The sequence below is a fragment of the Canis aureus genome, chromosome 30 (genome assembly GCF_053574225.1).
Source record: "Canis aureus isolate CA01 chromosome 30, VMU_Caureus_v.1.0, whole genome shotgun sequence".
Classification (NCBI taxonomy): Eukaryota; Metazoa; Chordata; class Mammalia; order Carnivora; family Canidae; genus Canis; species Canis aureus.
In genome coordinates this window covers 29,980,184-29,998,199 of record NC_135640.1, presented here as the reverse complement: position 1 = coordinate 29,998,199, position 18,016 = coordinate 29,980,184, and the positions used below count along the sequence as shown (strand labels likewise).

The window sequence follows — 18,016 nt, the reverse complement described above, 5'->3', positions numbered from 1 at the left end:
TGCTTCATAGATCAAGGAATTTCTTCCTGTTTGAACAGAAAGGCTATGGTAGGATTTTTGTATTGGTATCACTCACCCGACTCTTAAAGACATGGATATTTTAATAGCATGCTATTCTCCTCAAACCAAACATAATGAATCTCAAGAACGTTTTCTTGTCTATGTAATATTGTGCCAAAGGCAATGATAGCTCTTAGTAATTTGGTCCTAACTATTTACCAGCCACTGTGTATATATATATTTTTAACTTGAAACCCAAACAATACAATCAGGTGAGTACAATTTTTTAATCTTCACTTTTTTCAATGAGAATGAAGACACAGATAAATTAAGTAGGTTGTCTAATGCAGATAGTAAATGGTGGATCTAGGATTTTAATATAGTGAGTTGGACTTGGGAACTTGAGCTAAATCCTGGCTACCTGATAACATTACATGCTTTGTCACTAGAGCAGCCTAAATATGTGGAAAATCTGTGTCCTATGAAGTGTCTGTACAATTTGAAAATTATTGGCCCAGCCAAATTGTATTGTTGTGAGAGTATAAAGGAAACAATTAGAAGACTCTAGTTGATTGGATGGTTTAATCCCAAATCAGGAATAAGTGCTACAAAGTAATTAAGCATATTACACTGGAATTTGTGAAATATAGATTTCCAGTGCCTTAGAAAAGAACATGAACGTCACATCATGTGAAATGACATAATCTAAGTGCCAGGGAAGGTGTTTAGATAGCATGGAGTCATATTTTTCTACACTAAGCTTGACTGTCTTGATGTTGTTAGTAATTGTTTTTCATACTGTTAGTCTTTCTGGCTAAATATGTTTCTTTTGAAAACATTGATCCTGTTTTAGGCATTAATGGGATATGAAGACAGTATTTTGTTCCATGTAGCACCAGATTCTTTGACACCTTTCTTGAACCCAGAGTATCTTTCTCCAGTTCTGCTTCCCATTTCTCCCTTTAGAGACTTCCTGTTCTTCCCTCAGTTCAAAATTCTTTCACTTCAGGAACTGTTACATATTCTCCCCTTGAAGCCCAAGTGGAAATAATGATAATCAATTCCAAAAACAGCTAAAAAAAAGGAACGACAAACACAGAACAAGAATACTTCTTTTAGGCAATTGATAACTCGCTAATACTGGATCAGAGCTACGGCTTGGGTTAGCAATAACATACACCATAGGGAGAGAGGTACAAATAGAGTAAAGATCTAAAAGTTAAATGAAATTTTGAATTCAGAAACCCCACAATTTTTTTAAAGACTTTATTTATTCATGAGAGAGAGAGAGAGAGAGAGAGAGAGAGAGGCATAGGCAGAGGGAGAAGCAGACTCCATGCAGGAAGCCCAATGTGGGACTTGATCCTGGGTCTCTGGGATCACCCCTGAGCCAAAGGCAGACCCAACCACTGGGCTACCCAGGTGTCCTGAAACCCCACATTTTTTATTAAGAATTGACCAACTTTTTGTATAACTTTCTCTGTATTTATGGAAACAAAGGTGCTAATGGGATTCAAAGAGAGTTATTCCTTGGAGCCCAGAGGCAAAACCAATGTGGCTATACCCAGACACAAGAACATAGAAATCTCAAAAGTCAATACAGGAAATGGTTAAGCCCATTGCTATTCTCATTACTCAATATGGTGTTGCTTCAAGTGTAAGGCCAATGCTCCTGCAGGAGTTCAGTAACTACTGATTGACAAAGATAATGACAAATGGATACTGAAAACCAAAGACAAGGCTCAGTATAACACCTCCCTTATCAGGACACTGTCTTGTCATGAGTGCTTTGTGGATAGTGGCAGGCTGCTTATTTAAATTGAATGAGCAGAGTGGGACACCTCGATTAAAAAGCCCTCTCCACCATAAACCCTGTCAACCTTTACAGTAGGGTTATTAACTGTTGTTCGTGTTTCTCCTTGAAATGAGCTACATTCACTCTGGCACTTTCTGTGTTAGGAAATGGATGTAATATTGCATGTTGAAAGTCTCAAGAACAAAGTACCTTCCTCTAGACTTCATATTTTATTAAGTTGCAAGAGAGAGTGAATCAAATAAAATGTAAATATTAGCCATATTGATATTCACAAGTGCTATAATGTATTTATCTAATGACCAGATTTACAGTAAATCAGTCAAGGTTTGTAATGATCACAGATGGTACTTACCAGATTAAAGAACATCCGTTACTACTGAGAGAAACATTTTTCAAAAAATTTTCTCAGGAAACAAAAACAGCCATCAGTGCCATTCTATCATGTTTTAAGTCTAGATTTGTTCACCAGGTTGCTCAAAGTGGGTTTGCTCCCAGTTTCTTGTGTCCTGTCTCCCCAGGGCTGTGGCTGATTGTGGTTTGATCCCCAGGAGTCTGGTTTAATTTCCTGTAGTAAATAAGTCTAGCAATCAAAATGTTGATCTTGAGGTGGTCCTGGAGGGACTCCTAATGCAAGGCCAGTGGTTGGGGGGCCCTTGGGCTACAAATGGAACACTAGGCAATCAAAAAAAAAAAACATGTGCTACATTCTAGGCTGTTGAGCTTTCCTCTGGAGGACAAATATCATCCCAAACTATGTTTGTTCTGAAAGATGTCCAATCAGAGTTACGTGTTTCCCATATATCCATCAAGTAGCTTACTTAGCAAAATGCGGATGGCCTATGTATTTGTGGTGAAGACCAGCTGACCATTTTTACATGGATTTTCTTAGGCTCTCTCATTTCTATCACAGTTACATCTTCATAGAATCATAATTATTTCTCAACATGTAAGAGATCTTTGGTGAGCTTCACTCATTATACAGTTGAGCAAATATACTTGCCAAGGTTATATGATTTACTCAAGCAGAGTCAGGGTTAGAAATCAAGCCTAGAGATTACCATTTCAGTGCCCCACTGACCATACTCCAAAGTGTCCCTCATGAGAAGTTTATTAAAAATATTTAAATGTACTAAGCACAATAATTTTCATGAGCCCTGTATGTGCATTAAAGGCTACCCATAACACATAAAAACCTTTATTGGATCATAAACATGACCTATCTTAAATTAATATGCCAGCTATAATAAACATTAATCTATCTACAGAATTTCAAATATCTTTTAATGAAGATTAGAATATTATTTTTCTAAATGCATGGTTTGTTGAATGGTAAATAAAACAATAGGTCCCTTGTTTTGGAGATTCAGCTGTAAATAGCTACCTTCCCTGACATTTATGAAACCATGAGTCAGAATAAAGCCTGCAATGGATGCCAATACTCATTACTAAAAAGTTTTAGAAGCCACAGCACAAAAGGGGGAATAGCACAAAGTGTGGGTACTTTGCCTAGAATCTGCACTTAGGACATCCTGTCTTTTTTTAATAATTGCTCAGCTACAAATTACAACTGTGATTCCCTCAGGGGTTATTGCTATATTTCTGTCTTCTCCTCAAATAACTCTTTCCTCCACGTGAGCCTTGGAGGTGACCTCTGCTTAGCCAGTAGCAGTTGTAACAGAACCCAGCTCCTGAAGGACTGCCAGGAAACCAGAAGGGAACCATCAGCTGTCAACCAGCATGCCTGTGCCCAGCTTCCATGAACCATTCCCTACACTTCTCTGCTTTTGGTATGTCCAGAGCCTATCACATAATCATCACCTACCTTTTTCTCCTGAAGTCTTTAGGTCCCTACGACCCAACAACCTGCACTCAAAACTTTGAGCTATATAGGCAATAATAACTGTCCTAGGGTTCACAGGTCTCATGCTTCAGCATGATTGGATATAGCAGCCACTGACCCCTAGTGGCGTGCTTTTCTTATTAACAAATGAGCTACAAATTCAATAGCTTTTGTCCCTGAGTTCCATATCTTATAACTTGAGGTATTTTGAGTAATCTCTCATAGTTGCTGATTCCTAAATAAAGTACCTACATGTTTCTACTTAGCCTAGTTAGAAGAGGTGGACAATCTCTTAGAAGACCATGTTATAAGTCCGTATTATTGTTGTTGCTTAAGATTTATTTATTTGAGAGGGAAAGAGAGCAAACAGGGAAGAGGGGCAGAGGGAGAGAGAATCTCCAGAAGACTCCCCAATGAGTGTAGAGCCTGATGTGAGGCTCCATCTCACAACACTGGATCATGACCTGAGCCAAAACCAAGAGTCAGATGCTTAATCCACTGGGCCATCCAGGCTCTCCTTGGCTGCATTGTCTTAAAGAAAAATTTAACATACCCATCTATTGCTTTACTATTCGGATTTAAGATTATTTATTAACTAAGCCATGGCTCATATTTATTATTTTTGTCAATTTTCTTCTTCTTTTAATGCCCTTTAAGGATTTGAAATATGTTTTCAATATGGCATCAAGTTGTTTTATCTTCTAATAAATTTGATTAATCTATGCTAGTGACTGCTGCATAAATGCCTAATTTTTCATGATTATTTCAATAGTACTATAATTACTGTACTTATACTAAAATTTCTGTCTTATTAAATGATTGCTAAAACAAATAGAGTTAGTTATGACATTGCAGAGCCACAGTTTCAACTAGAAAACAGAAATTTTTGGAAGGGGACAATGAGAACCATGCACAGTCTGAGATTTTACTTGCAAACTGACAAGTTAGCCTAGCACAGATTCATGGATGCTGGCAGAAGACATGACACCCGTGGGTCAGAGACAAAGGCTTTATTATTCATGGCAATAACAGAAGCCAGAGTATTAGCATTTGCACCAATTCCCTGACTCTCAATTCCCTCAGCATAACAGGAAGCCACATGGTACTTGCAGTTGCAGTGAGTTGTTTTATAGGAGAGAAGTCTTGAGATCAGGAAGCTGGATCATGGCTACAATAATGGACATGAAGCATATCCCTTTTTTGCCTCAGTGAGAAATGCTATTTATTTTCCAAAATTATTTACTATGCAAACATGACTGAAAAGATAATTTAGAGAAGAAGGAATCAGTGAGTCTATTCTCAAGACACATAGAAATGCTGAAGTCCTACAGGTACCATTCCCCCCACCCAATATCTAACTCTTTTTTCTACACTGCACTGCTTCTGATGAATTTTCCTGTGAGGATGGCACTCCACTCCACTGGATACTCAGATCAGTCTGAGTAGTCTGAAGTTGCAACGAAGTCTAGGTCTTCAAGCAGCAATCAGTGGGTAGAGGCTGTCTCCCTTTGCTAAAGTCTACAGCCAGCAAAATCATCAATCACAGAGACTTGTAGCTCAAACTGGGTTCCAGGGAGTATTAACAATTATATAAACATACCTCTTCACAATCAGGAGAATCCCCTTTGGAATTTATGGAATGGGGATGTATAGGTCCATGATACTTATAACAACAAAAGTTCATTGAATTGGCCCCAAGGACCCCCACCCACAAGATCACCTTACCTATTCTTCTCTACTGTGATATCTTTTAAAATCTGATTGGCTGAATCCAAGCATTCCCCTCTTGTCCACTGAACTGGGTAGAAAGGTGACTTGGGCATCTGTCCCAAAAGGAGCTATAAAAGTGTGAATCCCTCTTTCCCAGAAGTTTCACAGCATATTGAAAGGAACTCACATGGGCCTCTGTCTTCCTTGGGGAAAGAGAGACATAATTCCTATGGGTCTTACCCTGAATTGTCTCTCTCTTTAAAGTGACTGTTATCAGGATATGGGAGACAGAGAGAGAGGAGAAAGTCAGTCTTTCATTATATAGTAAGTCACCTTTTATCAGCATTATAAACCCAAATCAAGGCACTCAATACCTCATCTGTGGTGTCCCACAGGAGTCTATTTGGAAATTTCCTTGAGAAAACAAAAGCCTCCTTCCAGTGAACAGAACCCACTGAAAAAAACTCTTTGACCTTTTACCATCACCTCCAAGTAGTCAGGCTGCAGGAGGGTCTGAGCTAGGAGATGGCCTAACTATTCACTCTTCCTTCACAGGAAGGAGCATATCATCCCTTAATCCCCCAAGAGAACCAGCTCAGGTTCTAACAATGTAGCTAGTTTCTGGTTATACCATTAGTGAATTTTCTTCATTTTAAGCTCAGTGTAGGTGCATATCTCTATAACTGTCATCTGAAAGAGGGTGGAAATTTTTGCCCACTCAGATGAATCTTTGTACTAGTGATTTTATTAGGGAGAACTTGGGATGGACTGTCAGAGTAGAGAAAACTTCATCCTGCTCAAGCCAGGCATTGTTGGTCAGCTCTTTGTGAATCTGTTTCCCAGGAGGTGGCCTTTAATTGCTTGCCCAATTCCTCCTTATTAACAAACAATAAAGTGTTAATTAATAGACAATTAACAGACAATAAAATATCGCCCTATTAACCATACAAGTTGGTCTACATGTTCATTTGATTCCAATAGACTGCCTTCAAATTCATCAACCTATGAGGTCTTCTTCCCTCTTCAAGAAAGTGATGTCTCTTTTAACAACCCATCTTTATTGCCATGGGGAAAATGAGGATGTAGGTAAATGTGGGGAAGGAGCAGATGAATGTGATGTGAAATGTTGGGGTCTGGGAGCAAATGGTCAAGAAATAATTCCTGAAACATTTTTGGTGCAAAAAGGGTGGTTTTATGAAAGCACAGGGACAGGACCTGTGGGCAGAGAGCTGCATTGGGGTTGTGAGGAGTTACTGATTATATACTTTCATGTTGGGAGGGGGTTAGGGATAGTGTAAGTTTCTAAGGAATTTGGAAGCAAGGTTTCCAGGACCTACCTTGAGGGGCTAGCTGTTGTTAGGAAAAGGTCATTTACTACTATCTAGTGAAACCTTAGTCATGAGACCCCTCAGATGTATATCAGTGGGCTATATGCTTGGAAAATGATTGCTAACATATATCTTAGGGAGGGTACAGATAACAGAACTTTACAAAAGGATTTTTATAAGATCCTGGAAATTGGGCTAAGGTTTCCTTTTGCCTCTAGCAAAGTATTCACATTGAGATAGCTAAACGCCTTGAGGAAGGCACTCGGCCAGTTTCAAGTACTTGTCAATGGGGTGTAAGTTATAAAGAGGTTTATTTTTCTTCTATGTTTCTTTGCCTTTGTTCCTCAAGTCAAATGGGTAAGTGATCCAGAGTAGTCCCAACATTCTTCTGACTGCTTAACACATCCAACTCATTTCCACTTCTTGTTTTTGTTTTGCGGTTGTTTGGCTGAAAAATCTTTAAACTTCTCATAGAATAACCTAACCCCTTGCTTCTGGTTTAGATATTACGTTTGGCAATACTTTATTTTCTCAATATTCTGATTTTGAAGTCCATACCTCCAAGGAAGGTCACCACTAGGCAAGCAAAGTAGTCAACAAATGCTCTGAAAGACCTGTGGTTACTCCAGCTTGAGCTTCTTCAGTTTCTGGATTATTTCAGTTTTATGCATGATCGTTAAAGTCTAAAGTCAGTTTACTCATTCTCATGCTAAAATGCTAAAATGCTAGGCAATGGATGATTATTACGGAAGGATTTTTTTTAATCATAAAATTAAGCATTCTATAGTCTTTGTGATACTTCACATCACTTTCAAGATACCTGCTGGTTTAAGGGTTTAAGATTTTTTTAAACTAAAGGACCATTTGCTAAGTAATCCAATCTATATGCATTTCAGATAAGAGAGTGTTCTCCATTCTTTTCAGAATGGCTCTACATTCCTCCAGAAGATTCTTGGTGAGATAAGGTAGATCAGAATAGAACAGTCCTCCTTTCTTTACCATTAATATGAAAAACAGATAGTTGTCATTTGTGGTAACCAACTCCTGTGTTTTCAGAGTATTTCGCCATTGATTAATTTGCCTAAATACAAAATAAGACCACCTCAAGAGATACTGGTCAAGAAAAGAGATGAAAGGTTTTCAAATATTATGAGAAAACTTTTAGAAAAAACAAAATCTCCCCCACTTGGAAAAAAAACAAAACAAAACAATTCTATCAAAACCGAGGAGTAGCCTGTGCTAAAGATCAAGATAAAGACTTGAATCACTTAAATGTCTTTCAACTGAAGAAGAGTGTTTCTTGATCTTTTATGAAGTGTTCTAAAATAATACTTCAGAGGAAACAAATGTTTTAGGCAAGTCAGAGTCTTCATTTGGCCCTAAGTTCTGTTCTATGTGGCAGGATAAAGGTTTGTTAGTGCCAAACTCCCAAAAAGCACCTACTGATTTCAGTGGGACTGTTTGAGTTGCTGACAAGTCAAAATATTGACATTTTGATCTCATATTCTATTAAAAAAAAAAAAAAACTAGAAAATCTTTGTATTCTAAAGTGATATTTCTTATCATAAAGTCTTTCCCCAGAGTTCTAGTGTGCCCACAGAGTCTAGAGTAAGAAGGAGCCAGAAGAGGTGCTTTTTCTATGCAAGGAAATAACTGAACAAGGATCCTCTGTGACCTAGAGGTGAACTGCAGTCTTACCCTGGCTGTAAAGTGTGTTATGTGAAAAATCCAGGACAAGCACTATAATAGACCTAGACCTTCCTTTTCTTTAGGAGGTTTATAGTAAATCTTTGTCTTGGCTGTGAAAAGCTCTCAAAGAACCAAAGACAAATTGTTTCTAGTTTCTAAAACTAAGGGCCAAAGGGATTGCAGATATACATGCACATCCAAGTGAATAAGTTAGGAACTATCAGACAGAATGACTGAAAATAAGGCAGACTCTGCCAATCTCTAATCAATTTTTTTTTAAGGATTTTATTTATTTATTCATGAGAGACACAAAGAGAGAGGCAGAGACATAGGCAGAGGGAGAAGCAGGCCCCTCACAGGGAGCCTGATATAGGACTCGATCCCAGGACGCTGGGATCATGCTCTGAGCGGAAGGTAGATGGTCAACCACTGAGCCACCCAGGCCTCCCTCTAATCAAAGTCTTCTCAGCAGCCATTTACCATCACATACATTGATCTTCATTCTGATATGAGAAATATTTGAGATAAAAGACAACTAAATGCATGAACTAAATAGAAGAAAACAGTGACTAAAACATTTTTATTTATTGTTTGAATAAATATTTACAAAAACAAAATATTGGGCATTTTTAGCAATACACACAGAAATAAGGCTATAATGTCTTTAATATAATTGTGATCAAGCAGCAAAAATAAGAGGTGAACTAAATAAATATAAAGTATGAAATGATCAGTACAATAGGAGATAGGTAAAGTAGAAACAAATTCCAAGGAAAATAAGTGGCTTCTGGTTGGGCAGAAATGAAAACTTCCTGGTAGGGATTATATTTGACTTGAGCTGTAAAGAGTAAGTAGGATATGGTTAATTAGAGAGGGTAGAAAAGCATTAGAGACAGCAAAGGAGATATGAGCAATATAAGTAAGACACTCACAGAGAATGGCAAATAGGGTCATCTGTAGTTCCAGATAAACACTTGAAGGACTCAGGCCTGGCAATGTATATGGGATCCATATTCTGAATAGCTTTGAGTGAGAATTTAAGGACCTTTGATTTTATTCTGTGGACAATGGGGAGGTACTCGAGATAACTGCAACTGAGGGAAAGATATTACTTGAGCTATATTTTATTACTAATCTGTCCTTGGGAATATGATAAAGATAGAAGTTTTTGTGAGAATAGTTTTATAATATTTTAAGCCTATGTGGCTGAGAGAATATGGTACCATAAGTACAGATCAAGTGTGTGGAAGGAGAAACCAACTTTAGAGAAAGCACTATTTATATATAAATATTTAATTTGAAAGGTAAGGTGTCCCAATGGAATGATCTAACAGACAACTACAAATGCAGGAACACAGATCAAGAGAGTAAGCCTGTAATTTAAAATACTGTGTAATTTATGTAGAGCTGTTAATTGAATGCTTATGATAGATGAAATGCAAAATAAGGAAAATGCAGAAGAAGAGGATTGAGAAAAATATATTCTGGAGAATAGAAGGAAAAAAGGGATGTAGATATGAAGACAGAGCAGGTGGTCTGTGTGATAGAAACAGAACCATGGAATCAGAGCATTGCTGAATAAAAGTAGGACATGGTATCAAAAGACAGAGTCACCTGCCATGGATCTAAGACTGAGGGGAAAATTGCCATTGCATGCAGGGAATTCATCATGGGTGATCTTGAAGATCACAGCCAAAATATTGGTAAGGATAAAATTTAGATTTCAAAAATATGGATGGAGAAACATAGGGAAAATATATTGAGATTAGGTAAAGGTTTTTTTAGCTATAAAACACAATCTGTAACAAAAATTAATAACTTGAACTTCATCACAATTAAAAATATCTACTCCTCAAAAAGTCACTATTATAAGGTAAAGACAAACCACAGGCTGGTAGAAAATATTTATAAGTTTTATATCTAATTAAAAAGTTGTATCTAAAATATTTAAAGAATACCTCAAATTGAACAATAAAAAGCAGACAACCCAATTAAAAAAAAAAGAAAAAGGAAAAAACATTGAGCAGTGTCCTTACTAAAGAAGATATACAGATGGAAAATAAGAAATGAATACGCTCAGCATCATCAACTACTAACACATTTTAAAGCCGGAATGAAATGCTACCATATACTTAGTAGAAGAGCAATCTGACTCTACCACGTGTCTGAATATACCAATGCTGAAAAGCATGAAGTAGCTTGTACTCTTGTACACTTCTGGTGGGAATATAAAATGTTGTAGTTAGTTTAAATAACAATTTGACAACTCCTTAAGAGTTAAACATTGACCTATCATGTGAGCAAATAATTCCATTCATAGGTATTTATCCAACAGAGATGAATTTATATATGCATTCAAAAACTTGTACGTGAAGACTGCCTGGATGGCACAGTCGGTTAAGTTATCTGACTCTTTGGTTTCAGCTCAGGTCATGATCTCAGGACCCTGATCTCAGGGTCATATTTTCAGGGTCATGAGATTGACAACTCCCACCCCCAATGTGGGGCTTTGTGCTAAGTTAGGAATCAGCTTGAGATTCGCTCTCACTCTTCTGCCCTCCTACTCGTGCTCTCTTTCTCTATATATATAAAAATAAATAAAATATATAAAAAAACTTATACAAAAATGTTCATAGTATTTTTGTGTTTGTAATTCTCAAAACCTATACATAGCTCAATTGCTCATAAACATATGAATGGATAAACAAATTATGGTATATGCATACAATAGAACATTGTGCAGAAATACAAAGAAGGAACAATTGATACATGCTACAACTTGGATGAATCTCAAAATAGATATACTTGAGTAAAAGAAGAGAGAAAAAATAGAATGTATGCTGTATCATTTCATTTCATTTAGCAAAATGTTAGAAAATGCAAACTAATCCAAAATGGCAGAAAGATCAGAGATATTTGGGGGATGAAAGGTAAGAGTGGGGTGAGGTGGAGAAAGGTAGGAAGGAAGGACTACAAACAGTCATGAGGAGATTTGGGGAGATAATGAATGTTATTATTATCTTGATTTTTAATACATACAAATGCCAAAACATAACAAATTGCACTCTTTAAATATGTCAGCTTATTGTATCAATTATACCTTACTAAAGTTATAAAATATATGAACAAAGGGAGCAAGTTGAAAAAGACCTTGTAAAGGTGAACAGGACACAATTCAAGGGCTTAACTATGAATAGCAGAAGGGATACCTCCACCTACACTGTCTTTAATACAGATATAAAAGGATGTACTAATAAAAAAGAGTTTTCTGATATCATCTATGGCAAGTTCCTTTATATGAATGAAGTGAGAATGAGTGAAGCAAATTTTGTTCAAATCATGTGTAAACCATAGTTTCCACACTCAAGAATGTTATAATATATGAAAATTCAGTTGAAAGTAGACTACTGCCTTATTAGTTATCCAAAACTCTGCATTGCTGATCATTGAATTAGTACTTCCAATTGATTATGATTTAATGATTTTACACATGGCATCCAACAGGGGATGCTATATAATTAGGCCACTTCATTATGTTGTAAGTTGAAGTGGACTGACTACAGATAATGGGTTGTCTTTTTTAAGCCAAGTTGAGTATTAACCAGGGATTGCAGAATGATCAGGAGAGAAATTTGATGAAGTGTTTCCCATCCCCCTGAACTTCTATGTTCATATTCTTTTATATATCTTGAAAGCTGACTTTCCCTGGTGAAACTGGATAGATGGTAAGAAAAGTATATAAAAGAGATTATTGAGTGGACTAAGTAAAGGTCAACTTTTATTTTATTTTATTTTATTTCATTTCACTTATTTATTTATTTTTTAGACAACTTTTATTTAATAAAGAAAACCTAAGTTATATTTTGTGAATGCTATGATGTTAGTCAGCAAATATTTATTATGGATTGACTGTTTCCACACATATATTAATAATAATGATCACACCTACTCGCATAGGAATGCTGTGAGGATTAAATTGGTAAATATGCAAAAAACACATGGAATCATGTCTGATATATAATAAGAACTCAGTAAATAGTAGCTAATAAGGGTTCTCTAATGAAGTCAAAATATAAGACACTACAGCACATACAGAAAGAATGTTTTGCTTGCAATGCAAAGGAATGTGTGTGTGTCTGTGTGTGTATATGCGCACACACGTGTGCATTAAATAATGATAGCCATACAGATTGAAGGCTGGAGAGATTTATGTTGATAGGAAGATATTTACAAAGAAGGAGCTAATTTAACTGTGGTGTGAATGATGGATAAAATCAAAGAATCATTGCAAAGGAGAGGAAGGGTAGCATGGATGAGGAGGGGATGTGAAATGAGGAAGAATGTGCAGTAACATGAACAGACAATCCCAAAATACAGAAGAGAATCCCTACTGGGAAGCAGAGGAAAGCTCACTAAGTGTTGGGACAATTCTCTACGGACAAAAAGAAGTCATTGATGTTTTCGAGTAAGAGTCATATGATGAAATTAATTCAGGGGCTATTAATTTGAATACAATATTCAAGCTAAAGAGAAGATGATAGTGATTATGAGTCAAGATGGCAGTAAGAAATGTTCATATTCACTGAAGGGGAACAAAACCCAACTTGAGGGATGGCAGTGATAATAGGAAGGGAAATGGATGAAAAGACATACTATTAGTGGAACAAGGGAGAAAACCATTACAATAGGTTTTCCCTATTTCCAATATTCAATCATAGCACTCTCTTCTTGAAATCAGGTACTACAGCACCATGCCTGTAGAACAAAATCTTAACTGCTTCTTTGATGATTAAATTAGATTCAGCATGTGAATCTAAGTTTAGTTGCTACAATTTGTCTCTAAGAATCCTCCACTGAAAGCACTACGTGGTCATTTTTTTTCTGTGTTTATGCCATTTGCCACCATATACCCTGAAGCATCTTCCCCTTGCCAAGCCCATTGACATCTCCTTCTATGCTCCAAAATTAATATCGAATCCAAACTCTATGTAAAGTCAGTGAGCAATGTTTACCCTTCTCTATCTAACATTTATAGAACTTCGTAAACACTGACATGGATTGAGGCCTGTCTTATCACATATACAAGACTGGGTGTATTTGAAAGTAAAAATCAGTAGTATCTTGGTATTATTGGCAGCATCTATCATAATGTTTAGCTCAGACAAAATGCTCAATAACTATTTGTTGGCTAAATGAACACAAAACTATATCATTTACTGTCTTAACTATATTGTTGCAATGGTCTGAGGATCCTTTGTGTTAGAGAGAGAGAGAGAGAGAGAGATTCAGAGATGTTCCTATAGAGTAAGAAGGGTAAGGACCTCTGGTTCATTGAAGAAAAAGCAGAAAAGTGAGTAAATCTGGGGGAGCACAAAGGATGCCTTGTTCCTCAGTCTATCCCTGAACTTCTGCGTCAGAAGAGTGTGAAACCTGTTTATAGCTTATGGGAGCCTGCTAATGAGATACCTATTATGCCACTTGAACTCTACAGTCTCTACCAAACAGCATTATTTCAACATTTGCTACATTAAGGTGCAACTTACATTTGGGGAATCCTATCTTCTAAGATATCATGAATATTTTTGCAATGTTACCTACACATAACAGGAAAAAAATGAGAGTCTTCAGTAGTGCTCTAAACTAATTAGACTCAAGGTGATACTTTTTGGAATGGGATAAGAAGGCTAAAGCAAGAAAATAAATTATTCTACTCTACTGTCTTTCAGTTTACCATTTCAGTTTTTCTTATATCTCAATGAGTTCTAAAAATGAAACTGAAAAATAGATTATTATTAATATTCCAATAATGCCATGAAATGGTACTGATAGGGACTGGGAATCAGAGCAATTATGCTAATTGAAAATGATTAATAAATGATACCATAAAAATATTTCTAAATAATGCCATATCAGATAATGATACCAAAAACACTTTGGGGGCCAAGGTTACCCCAAAACAAATGTTCAAATGTTTGAACCTCCTTTGTTCAAATATTTTTTTGTATTAGTTAGTGTAATTTTCTACATTTCAAATTTTCTCATATGAATACTTAAAATAGTAAAATTGACTGTAAAGCATTGTGAGGATAAAATGATGTGACATGTGGATTTCTATACTATAAGGCTTGCACAACGTAGACACTAAAGGAATGCTAGTTTCCTCATTCCACACCCGTTTTCATGGAAAAACATTCATATATACATACAACACAAACAATACATATACATGCATAAACAGAAATATATCGATGTACTAATTATACTGATCTTGGGCTCTTGCTTACTTTAGAGAAGAACAAGCTTAAAGAACCCCAACATATAAATGAGATAAGTATTCAGTTAAATATAGTGGCTGCACCTATTACTAACGCCATTCAGTTGATGTATCCAGGATTTCACAAGAAGACTCTAGCAATGTGTACAGAGTATCAGGTGACTAAGACGGAGGGGTGGAGATTGAGTTTGGAGGAACTCCTCAAGCTCCTCAGGTACAAATCATCAAAGGGTAATGTTCTCTGACCTAAAATACTAAGATAATTTAAATGTATTAGTACAAGACCTCAGAGACAATATCATTTTCTTTTCATATTTCTATCCCTGGTAGCAAACATAGTCCTATATTGGCTCATAGAGAAACCAATCTTCTGTTTCAGAGATTTGGCTCCTCCTGGATGGAGGGAGACTTATTAAGTGTGGGTGTATCCATTGAACATTAAAATGGAAGAAATTGTTGTGATTTACATTGAATTTTTAGCTAAAGGGAATTGGAAAGTAGATCAAGCAAGGCAATTAAAATTCCTGTTAAAGTAGTCACTAGAGCCACTAGATATGTTGGTATATAAAAATACAGTGGAATGGATGAAGCTAAACACAATGAAGCATTTTTAAACCAATTTTCACAGGAAAATATATTCCCAAATAGCCTTGAAAGCACTAATGCTATATATATGATGATTTCATATATATATGATGTTATTTCCCATGTAAAGCAGTTTAGAAGCTATTTTTTTTGGAAATTGACATCAGAACCAATGTAAGAAGCAAAACCAAACCCATTTCCAGGTCCTAATCATCATTTCTTTCTTCTTTTTTTATTCTACCAAGAACATTAGTTTTTGGTAGGAACATGAGTAAGCATGAAATATATAAACCTATACTAACTATTAAAAAAAATGTCATGCTGTTCAACTTTCTTTGAGGGGTGTTGTTTACTTGCTGTTGTTCACAGTAGTATTTATATTTTCAACTGAAATCATCTTATTTTTCTATAGTAAGAATACTTTAAACATAAACCAAGCTTTTCAGCATGACTCTGTTTATTGAAATGCATAAAATGAGTATCGCTTTTTAAAATAAAAATATTTTGGTAGGAAGCCATTTCCACCAGGATTCTAAAAATAAAGCAAAGCATAAATTTAGGCACATTGACATTTTCTGTGTTATACCGCTTTTAAACTTTTTCTGCCCCAAATCATTTAGGTTATAGATCTTCCACATCTTTAGGTTATAGATTTTCCACATCCTTTTACAAAATACTTGTATTCAAGTTTCTTACTATTGGCGATTTCCAAAAAGAATAGAATTTCCCCTCAAAGAGAAAGAATTTGCCACTGTTTCAAAGAATTTTGCTACGCCTTTTTTTTTTTTTTTTCTCCCGGAGAGTTTTGCTACAACTTTTAAAGGGAATTCCAAGACAGGAATTCTAAGAACGTTTACATAGTGGTGGTTATACTTGGATTACATGAATGACCTTCAGACATACCTGTTTTGATTGGATATTTTAAGGAGAAATCCTATTAAAATTCAGTCACACTTCTTTATAGATATACTTAATCCATAGAAGGAATATCCAGGTTTATGGGAGGTGGGAGCTCCCCTTTCAGGGCTATAATAGAGAGTGCTGATGCAGCTTCCTACAACAAGGAGGAAGAGAGTCTGCGTTCCCAATCACCACCTTCCAGGGATATATAAGGGATCAAGTTAAATGAGGGGGGACACTCACTTCTTTCCATTCAACGAGAGCCTGCTTTTGAAACCTCACTATGTCTTGCCACAACTGCTCTGCCAACTACAGCTTGGGATCTCTCAGAAATCCCTGCCCTATTCCTCTCACCTCCTCCGTGGCCCTCTGCTCTACCCATGTGAGCTGTGGTGATGTCGTCTGCTTGCCTACTAACTGTCAAGACCATCCCCAGCCTCTGGACAACTGCCAGGAGACCTGCAGTGAATCAACCAGCTGCCAGCCAGGCCACTGTGAGCCCAACAACTGTGAAACATCTTGCTACCCTTCTACTACTTACTACGTGTCCAGACCCTGCCAAGGAACCACTTTTCTTCCTGCTGCTTCCTACGTCTCTGGCTCCTGCCTCCCCGTATCCTTTAGACCTCTGACCTGTGTGTCCAACAGTGGCCGACCCCTGAGCCTCTTCACTTATGGATGCCGCCCCTTGGGTTCTTTGCCCTGTGGTCCTCAAACACTGAGCATTGTACCCAGCAGCCTCAGACCTCTGCGTCCTGTCTTCAGTGGATCCCAACCTCTGAACCATGTGTACAGCACTTGCCGTCCATCTTGCTCTGCTCTGGGAGGGCAGTGGCTTCCTTGTTCCAGTTAATAATCATGCTAAGGATCTGGGACAAAAAATTCAAACTGTGGACTTTTGCTTCTTTCCTAGTAGTGCCCTTTCTTGCTTTTTACTCTGCCTGACGTAATTTGTGCTCCTCCTTTCATATTTTTATCTTTTCTTTTTATCGCTCTTTGGCATAAAATTATTTGATTTACAATGCTGTTCATTGTCACTCAGGTGTGGGAAGAATTTATTTGGTTCATGTTGCAATAAATGAGATTAAGTCAGAATTAAGAATCTGGTTCTTCAGTTTGTCTTTCATTATTTCATTTGAACACAGAAATGACCAACCTCAACTGTGCGCATGAATAAGACATGGGATATGCAACCATATGTTCTTGTCTGACAGTAGGGGAATGGCTTAGTGGTTTATTCCTCAAACTTCTTTCTAGATCTCTGATCCTACATACTTAAGACACCCCAAAAGCCCTTGGTGGAAGTAACTTTAAGAAGGCAAGATTAGGAACATTTTCCTTTTCTCTCCCATCCAATAAACATACTTCCACCAAAATGTCCTTTCTCATTGCAAACTGAATTCTGTTCCCCTGCTACGAAAGCCTTTGATGGGTTCCTATGCTTTTATTCCTATAAAATTGCAAACCCCTGACCATGACATTGTTTTCCCTCATTGTGTTCCTCCATGCCATCTCTCTGGCTTCATCCCTTTCTCAATGTTGCCAAACTAAACTTCTGCAATTCTGACTTATGCGTAGGTCCTCAAACATGCAACATTTTATAATTATCTACCATTCTGCATGTCATCATCAAGGCCAGGATGCACTTCTAATCAATCTACCTTGAAAACTTGTCCTCAGTTGTAAAAACAGAAACCAATGTCATTTAGTAATTGTTGGTTTATTCAGCACAACTTTATGGCCTACCTACTATATCTTAAACCATCTTGCACCAGAGACAAAGAGCTGGACAGGGCAGCCCAGGTGGCTCAGCAGTTTAGTGTTGCCTTTGGCCCAGGGCCTGATCCTGGAGACCTGGAATCGAGTCCCACGTC

General features: G+C 37.0%; 1 protein-coding gene across 1 annotated transcript; it reads left to right on the top strand.

Moving 5' to 3' along the window:
* The first annotated feature begins 16,399 nt into the window (after nt 1–16,399).
* Nucleotides 16,400–17,209, top strand: KRTAP26-1 (keratin associated protein 26-1). Its single transcript, XM_077878698.1, has one exon. It carries the CDS (start codon nt 16,426–16,428, stop codon nt 16,993–16,995), a length of 570 nt encoding a protein of 189 aa, XP_077734824.1. The 5' UTR covers nt 16,400–16,425; the 3' UTR covers nt 16,996–17,209.
* The last annotated feature ends 807 nt before the right edge of the window (nt 17,210–18,016 follow it).

Excerpts from the sequence above, each read along its gene's own strand:
- KRTAP26-1 (XM_077878698.1), top strand. The coding sequence starts at position 16,426 with ATGTCTTGCCACAACTGCTCTGCCAACTACAGCTTGGGATCTCTCAGA.